Source organism: Tetrao urogallus (assembly GCF_951394365.1).
Source record: "Tetrao urogallus genome assembly, chromosome: 2".
In the NCBI taxonomy this organism is placed as follows: domain Eukaryota; kingdom Metazoa; phylum Chordata; class Aves; order Galliformes; family Phasianidae; genus Tetrao; species Tetrao urogallus.
In genome coordinates, this window is record NC_136814.1 from 92,535,561 (window position 1) to 92,544,452 (window position 8,892).

An 8,892-nucleotide genomic window follows, 5' to 3' on the forward strand; every position below is an offset into this window, starting at 1 on the left:
CGCCTGCTTGAGGCCCGATGATCGCGGGGCTCCCGGATCTGGGGGAAGGGATTTGGCGGGGTTCTCCGCCTCCCTTCCCCTGGTCGCGCCCTGAAGGAGGCCGCGGCGGTGGAGTGGCAGGCCGCAGGGCTGGGGCGGGGGGCTGGGCCGAGGTGCGGATTCTCGGTGCCGGGCAGGACGCCTTGCTCGGCGGCACGTGGACTCCGTAAGCGGCCGGCCCGCTGCTGGGACCTTGCTGGAGCGTAGAGCACGCGCGAGGTGCCGTGGTGGGCCGGTCCCTTCTTACCCGTCCGGTTTTGGCCTTGCGGCGGTCAGCTTACCCTGGAGTGTTGTGCGGGATTTGTGTGGTCTCTGAGGTTGTCCTTGGTTTCATTTTAAAGCGTGTGACTGAGGTCCAGTACGTTACTGTACTTGTAGCAGAGGATACGTTCCCAGTGGCAATTGAGACGTTCTTTTGCATTGCAGAAAGGCCATGTTCAGCTCAAGTGCAAAGATTGTGAAGCCTAATGGTGAAAAGCCAGATGAGTTCGAGTCTGGTATATCCCAGGTATGTGCATTTTCCTTCTGTTGTTCAGTAACCCAGTGCAGATGGTTGAGTTGGTGCTTTGACAGCTTTCTAAAACTTCAGCTTGAATGCTGATGCTGTCTAAATGCATTTCTTCTCTTACTGCCCTGACTGGTAGTCTGCCTTGTGTTCCTGAAACCATGGGATACTGTAGAATGGCTTAGGTTGAAGGGGACCTTAAAGCCCACCCAGTTCCACCCCCTGCCATTGGTAGGGTTGCCATCACTAGATAATGTTTCCCACCAGTTGAGTTTTTTTGCATCTGTCAGCATGGCCTGTAGTGAAAGAATGTTTGATTTAGAAAATATATACAGTTCCTCTATGTCACTGTGGACACACTTTATTCTCGAGGATTATTTATGAACTGAACTGATTGGATTTTTCTGCAACTTTGTTTTTTCTAGGCTCTCCTGGAGTTGGAGATGAACTCTGACTTAAAGGCTCAGCTGCGAGAGTTGAACATCACAGCAGCTAAGGTAGGCCAGGTGTTCTTGGCAAAGAATCTTGGCTTGCTGTCTGTGTTAATTTTTACTGATGTTATCGTGCTTGTTGAATGGTGCTTTTTGTTGTATGTGGCCTATGGTTGTTGTACTGTGTGCTCTTGTAGTGTATTTCACATATTTGCTATTTACACAGAGGATCTATTATAAATAGCTTCTTGTTTAGGAGTTTGAGAAGTCACTAGAACATGAATGACAGTTTGATGTTTTAAGTAAGCGTGTTTAGACTAAGTAATTTTATGTTGTATCTCTGCAACCTGGACTTGAGATCTAAACTGGCTTTTTTGTGTGGATATCTGCTTAGTAGGTATGTTTGACATATCTCATGTTGGTCGGGAGCATAAACAGTAACAGTTCTGGTAAATGCTGCTTTAGACAACAAACAGTAAATCAGAGGTGGATCAGTGTAGTAGACTGACTTGATGATGTGGGTAGGTTTTAAGGTTTAGTTTGTAGAGCCAACTGAATCCTAAGAGTAGGAAGAAAATCTATAGAATTTGTCAGGCAAGGAGACTGGATGGGACTTCTGAAGCTGATTGCTGTATTGCTGTAGTTAGGCAGGCTGCTTTTTTGTTCTTGCCCAAGCCCACTGACATATGTAGGTACAAAGGCAGAAAGATCATAGTTGAGAGGGTGAGAATGCAGGGGTCAGCTTGGTATATGCGTTCACTTCCTTGAAGGGGCCATCAGAAGAGCTGTTCTGCTGCTGAAGTACAGTGGTTTGTACTGTCTGTAGTGAGTTTTTGAACAGTGTTTTAATTTACCGAGCTTATTCTAGCTACATGGTCTTACTTATGGAGACAATCTGTGGGATCTGAATTAGCTTATGTGGGAGCATAGCTGGTGAAACACAACTCAGCTTTCTACTCTGTTGGAGAATGAGCATGTGTGTGTCCCTGTGGTTAGGCTCATGCCTTGTAAACTTCTACAATTTCCTTACCTTTTGGACAACTGCTGAAGAAAATAACAAGAATAATAATCTGTGTAGATATGATGCAAGCCTGTTTATTGGAGGTGAAGAGGAAGCGTTTTGAGTAGTGAGTTGAATAGTGCCAAGTGCAAGCCTTGGCAAATAGTGGATAGAAGGTGACTGCCATGAAATAGTTACTCAAAAGCCAACAGTTATTGCTGTAATCTTTGCCTGCTTTAGAAGCAAATCTTGAAACTTGGTATCAGCATGTGAGTAACATTTCAGATGTGATGGTAAGCAGTATAGTTAAGATTCTCACTTATGAGTCTCATCTTGTTTTGCTGTAATGCATATTCTTTCAAGTGTTCTGACAGAGGTTTTCTCTGTTTAATTCTTGCTCTTAAATGTATTAAAATAGGTACCTCCTGGTGCTCTTTTCTTAGAAAGTTATAAGCAAGATTATCAAATGTCTGCATTCAGGGTATTCATGATCGAAGTGAATGTTTCTTCTCAATCCCTAGATGATGTTTAGTTTCTGCTTCTGTTTCAGGAAATTGAAGTAGGTGGTGGCAGGAAAGCCATCATTATCTTCGTACCAGTTCCTCAGCTGAAATCTTTCCAGAAGATTCAAGTGCGGCTAGTTCGAGAGCTGGAGAAGAAATTCAGTGGAAAGCACGTGGTGTTCATTGCTCAGGTAAAAACACTTGGAAGGCACGGGAGTGTTAATTTGGAGGGGTCCTTAGAGGTGATGTAGTTCAGTCTCCTGCACGAAGCAGGACTGTTACCAGTGTTAGGTCAGGTCAGCCCTGGTTTTGTCTAGTGGAGTCTTGAAAACATCCAGAAACTGAGATTCCGGAGTGTCTCTGTATAATCTCTTGTAATGTTCCACTACCCTGCTTGTTTTGTCCATTCAAGATAACAGCAATACAGTGTGTATTTTTTTGTACCAGCAGGAAATGTAGTGTAGTTCCTCTGTGAATGTAAACTGAAATGATTACTGCTAACAGCCAGGCCATGTAAACTTTTTTTGTGAAATGCAAAGTTTTCTTTGAGGAAGATGACCTAACTTCCTTGTTCTGGCCCCTTCTACTCCTTTAGAAGTTTGAGAAGCAAAGCATGAAAATATTGCTAATACTAAGGATAACCTTACGTTTACATAATCTAAGCACTTCACATTCAGGTTGATGAGAGGGAAAGAAGACGTGAATCAAGTGACTTAATCACAGTTCTGAATTTATGGAAGAAGCTATGCCACAAAACGTTATGGATGGATCTGTGGGGAGTACTGAGGGGAAAACAGACTTAGAAACCTGTCTGCAGGGTGGGCAATTAACTACCTTTTAGGCTTCACTTCTTTGGCAAAAATTCTTTGTAATGTAACTTTAAGACAGCCAGATTACCTTGTCCAGGATCTTTGTTTGCAAGATGACTTTTTCTGTTAAGAGTGCTTCTGGTTCGCTGTCATCATAGCAATCCATATTTTAAAAGGCAGCGTGCAATTCTGCTGAAAGGGAACTGATTTTGAACATGACACAACAGTATGGATGATAGTACCACCCCATAAATACAGTCATGAAGAAGCTGTACTGTGTTGGTGGAAAATACTGCAAGTGTCTTCAAGTGCATCTGAAACCTCAGGGTTTAAAATATCTACTCTTGATATTTTGAAGATAGTAAAAGTTATTTTCTACTTCCCTAACCTAAGCTGTTATAAATATCTGTAGGTTCTGCTCTTGGGATCAGAATACTTTTAAATCAGGGGACTATATAATATATCTCATAATTCATACTGGTGCTTCTGTCTAAGGTGTCTTCTATGTTTATGTGGGATTTCGGTAGCATTTAGTTGGAAGCAGGAGGAGTAACCTCAATCCAGGAGAAACCTCGGTTTCTATTCCCTGAGTAAAAAATAGAATCACAGAATCATAGGCATTGGAAGGAATTTCTAGAAATCATCTAGTCCAGTCCCCCAGCTGAGGCAGGTGCCTTAGTGTAGGGTGCAGCAAGTTTAGATTACTAGTGTTTTGTAGTAAGCTACCCTTGCTGTATTCGTGGAAGGTGGGGATAATGAAATATGAATCTTTTATTTCAGAGCACTAAAACAATTTCTCACTTATTGATGAGAAATAAAGTAATACCAGTATTTCAGCAAGCAATAACAATTTCTAACAATTACTAAGTGTAGCTTTGGGCATACCTAAGTGTCCATTTTTTTTGGTGATTTGTGCATCTGTTTCTTGTATTTAAAAACAAACATGTTTGTACAAGCATGGTAGTGTGAATGCTGCATACTATGAAGTTGCATCCTTTATTGTTATTATTCTTTATTTATTTTTTTTAACAGAGAAGGATTCTGCCCAAGCCAACGAGAAAAAGCCGCACAAAAAACAAGCAAAAACGTCCCAGGAGGTAAGTAAATTAGATGAATGCAGAATATCAGCCTTTAATCAGAACTTGGTAGTTCATTCAAGTAACATCCAATTGAATTTATTCTTTTTTTTTTTTTTTTTTTTTTTTGAGAAATGACTTCAATGATTGGGTGGTCTCATCCTTTTTCTTACTGCTTAATAGTGCTGAAGTAGTATTTCTACTACTACTAGGGTACAGTGAATAGGCAGTCTTTGGGAAGTGTATTTGAAGTTTTTTTCTAAGAAATGCATGTGTATTTCTCGATAAAACTCTAGCTAGTTTGTAGCTAGCAGAAGTGGCTTCAGAAAGTGACTTAAGTGACCTGTCCAGCTGCTTCTGTTAGCACAGCACGCTGACAAGAATTTTTATGATTTTTTTAAAATTGTATGAAGAGTTGCATTGCATGGTAGACTGTACAGAAGGCAGGGCTGTCATGCTGAAGAGATGCAGTGAGTGGCGGGGTGCAAGTAATTCTCCCTGGATGTGAGTTCAACAGCAGTAGTATAGTGACATGTTAAAGGGCGTCTCTGCTTGTTTGGTCTCCTTGAGGTACTGCTAGATACACAATGCTAGTGTGTCAGTGTCTTGTCTGTGCTGTTTTGAATCTTACTTTGCCAGCGTGTAGCCCGGGTAGCATGATCCTGTAACTTCTTTCAGTCTTCTTTCAGTTTCAGGTGTTATGCTTGTGTCCTGCCTAAATTGTGTTTTGAGATTTTCAGGCAAAGATTTTAAAGTTGCCATTTCATATTAACTTACCTACATGCAGTCCCATCCTTGCAAGACTTTGCCTCTGTTACAACTTGTGTTGCACCATTGCTAGAGAAGTTCTATCTGTGTACCCAGTCAGCATACTGCTGTACTTAGCAAGAGGGAAAGAGAGTGTGCAGAGGCTGTCCTTTTGTAGCCTGATGCTGGGTCAGACTAATAGGGTAGTAAAACTATATGATATGTGTATTACAAATTACAGAAACTTGATGGATGTATGTCTTCTCATATCTATGCTAATTTTTGGAAGCTTGAAATGCAGTTGCAGATATAGTCTTTGCTGTTAGCGATATTGCCTTGAAACCACAGATAGGAAAGCTTGTAATTTTATTAGTTGTCTACTCATAACCAAAATGACCTGGATTTATTTTTCTGATTTTTCCCTCACTTTCAGACAGTTCAAGGGCAAGAACGCAAGTGTAGTCCGTATTTTGTGAGCAAGGGCTAAGCTCGCCAACTAGACTTTTCCCGTAATATGCTGTAGACCATTTGGCTTTAGGAAGATGGAGAAAGCAGTGTTTTCAAAACTGTCTCTCTTATGAATGTATTCTGTGTAGTTTATATACTTGCACACTTAAACTCTTCTGGTGATTGTCTGGCAAAATTGCAGATGGGACAACTTAGTTCCGAAGTACAGAAAATATTCCTTAAATGTGTAGAGTTAGACTGCTTCAGTGTTGTTTGACAGAGCAATATACGATCTCATAGGTCAAAAACCCGTCTACTTACTTTTGTCCTCATGCTCTTGTTAAGATCTACACGGCCTGCAGAAGTTTAGCTTTTATTTTTTCCTACGACCTGTGAAGAGGTGGAATTGTCACCATTGCAGTATTTACCAAACAAACAAAAAAGCACTTCATTGAATTTTCAGGGGAGGCATAGTAAGGGAGGTTGAAGCCTTGTCTGACTAGAAAATTTAGCAGACAAGGTAATTTGGCCAGAGGACATATTTTAATGATACAAATGTGGCATTTCAGCCGTACGCTTACTGCAGTGCACGACGCCATTCTTGAAGATCTGGTCTTCCCAAGTGAAATTGTGGGCAAGAGAATCCGTGTAAAACTGGATGGCAGCAGACTCATAAAAGTCCATTTGGACAAAGCACAACAGAATAATGTTGAACACAAGGTAAACAAATTTACATCGCTGTGCAGATGGGGTGGCATTCTGATTTGGTTAACTTAAAGCAAATGGCTGCTATAGGGATAGTGGCAATGGAGAGTTTGTGTTTGGCACTAGAATAAGATGCTACAGATTTGGCAAGATGGTTTTCAACTGAAGTTCTAGCTCAGCTTGCCAAAACCTGATTGCAAAGTAGCTGTATTGGTTTCCTCATGAGGAGACTTGTTTCAGTGGAGAATCCAGTTTTGATCTTAGATTTGTTTTGTACAACCTGAAGCTCCCAGTCACTTTGCTTTTTTATTTTCATTTTTTTGTTTTTCTGTGGGAACACATTTAGGGTAACTTAACTGTATGGATCTCCATTGCTTCCAAATCAAGGAGATTATAAATATTTATATAGAATTTTGTCTTCTGTGCAAATGCTCAATAACCTTCATCTGAAAATAGAAATAGAGAGAAAATAATCAGCCTGTGAATTCACTTCACTGTGATGGTACAGTGGGGAAAAAATGTATCTAAACTGTTAACATTGATTTTTATCTTTCTATGCAGTGTATATAAACAAGATTGTCTGTCTTCACAGGTGGAAACATTTTCTGGTGTCTACAAGAAGCTCACAGGCAAAGATGTGGTGTTTGAGTTTCCAGAATTCCAGCTGTAAAGTACAAAAGATGGCTGAATAAACAACTATTCATATAACGGAGTAATCTCATTTGAAGTTCCAGTTCCATGAACCTAGGTGGGAATTAACTGGTTCATGGGACTTCTCTACTTTCTGCATGAATGGAATTGTGTACCAAAGTACTAAGTTGCCAGCGTTTTCCCATGGCCTTCTTAGGTTATTCTTGACACTGTCAAAGCACTGCTGTGGAGGAGAGAGTCTAGTCTGCACAGAGAATCAGTTTAGAAAAGCAATGAAAAATGTCAATTATTGCTTTTTTGGAGAGAATGTGAAGACTTACCTTAGAGTAGTTGTACTCCTGAATTGTCCACGTAAGATTGTCAGTTGGAGACTCATGCTCCTGATGTTAGTAGTGTTCTACAAAGCAGGTGTTGACCTTTGAAACAAAGCAATGACATACCTGAAAAATGGGTCTGATATTTTGGGAAATGCTTGGGAAGGCAGAGACTGAATTCGAAGTAACCTCCATGCTTACTAAGTGACAGAACTATGATACTGGCTCTTATCTAAAAACAATTCTTGAGGCTTCCTGTTCCCAAAAGAATAAAATGGGAAGACATTTTCATTACTGAGGGATTCACCATCTTTCTGGATGCACATTACAGTTGTATAGTAGTTGATCTTGCTCTCAGAAGTCATGAATTTTAGTTTCCATGTATTAGCAAGTATGTGTATTAGTACTGGAGTAACTTAGGTAGCCAGGCCATCTCTAATAACTTAAAGCAGGGATAGATGGGCCATGGTGAAGAAATGACTTCTGGAGTGGTATCTCTTCGTGGCATTCTACCATAATTCCACATATCCTTGGCCATATGGGGAGGAGAAGTGGGGGAGGACTAGCTGTATGATAGCAGCTGTGACATGCTCCAAAAGCCATGCATAGTTGACATCTGTACCTGTGTCTGGAAACACCTGCAGCACCATTATTTCCAGCTCATGGCAGAACAACTCTTTGGACTTGTGTGTAAATGTTCTAAGCAATTTATATTAATTTAGTGCTTAACCCTGCTGAACTGACTATTCTGCTACTTAGGAGGAAGCGGATAATATAATAAAAGGCACCTTGTTACAGAGATGGCCTAATAGATGGAGAGATAAATAGGTAATGGACCATATACCAGAAGCTCGTAATAGCTTGCATCTATCCCTAGAGAGTAAATTGAAGCAAGTGCCACTTACTGGGAGTATTTGTGCCTTTACATCCTTTTCTCGCTTACTGTAGTTTTGTTGGTTTCCTACCTTACAGCTCTTTTCAAGAATGAAGCTATTTGAGTTGTGCTGTAGTTTCTGTTTAGTAGCGTAGGGCAGATAGTAGTAGGTGGCTGTTTTTGATGCAGACAATACAAAGAGGATGAAGCACATATGTATTCCCTGTTGTAATTAGTAGCTAGTTTAGAGCTACTTACTGAGAAGGCTTGATTTTGCACAAAAACAGGCTGTAATTTTAAGAAATTTACTTATTTTAAGGCCTTTTTCTCTCTCCTTCTGTCTCTGGAGTGTATTCTTGAATTCTGTCTGTTTGGGTGGAGTAATTCCAGAAGATTGTATGGCAAAAGGTATGATAGAATTCAGGTTTTCATCAGTAAAATGGGCATTAGTCTGGTTGATGACATGGGGTTTGGGGAGGAAATCTATTCTCAAGTCAGACGTGTTACTAAACTTTCTTCTGCAGCAGTCAGAGGTGGTATCCTGTGCAAATAGTTACTTGCTAGCATGGGTTGGAAGAAGCAGTTAAGGGACTGTATGGAGACTTAGCAGATGTTATCTGCGTTTAGGTATACGTTGCTGAGCCTACTGAGGCTGTGTAACATCTGCAAGTAGAGGTAGTTCTCAGACTGCAATCTTCAGTAGGCAGTATTTCTTTTCTCCATGGTGAAATAGGTTTGCTCTCTTAGTAATGAAAATGTCAGTAGCAGTTCTAGTTTTGATGCTCTGGGGG

The 8,892-nt window shown here is 40.7% G+C and overlaps 1 protein-coding gene across 1 annotated transcript; it reads left to right on the plus strand.

Annotated features, from left to right (window-relative positions):
* Positions 1–472: 472 nt before the first annotated feature.
* Positions 473–6,965, plus strand: RPS7 (ribosomal protein S7; the record flags this gene model as incomplete). The annotated part of the gene is made up of 6 exons (XM_079550546.1): positions 473–547; positions 970–1,041; positions 2,526–2,669; positions 4,320–4,384; positions 6,127–6,277; positions 6,855–6,965. The coding sequence occupies 6 exons, from the start codon at positions 473–475 to the stop codon at positions 6,930–6,932; spliced, it is 585 nt and encodes a 194-aa protein (XP_079406672.1). The 3' UTR covers positions 6,933–6,965.
* Positions 6,966–8,892: the final 1,927 nt, after the last annotated feature.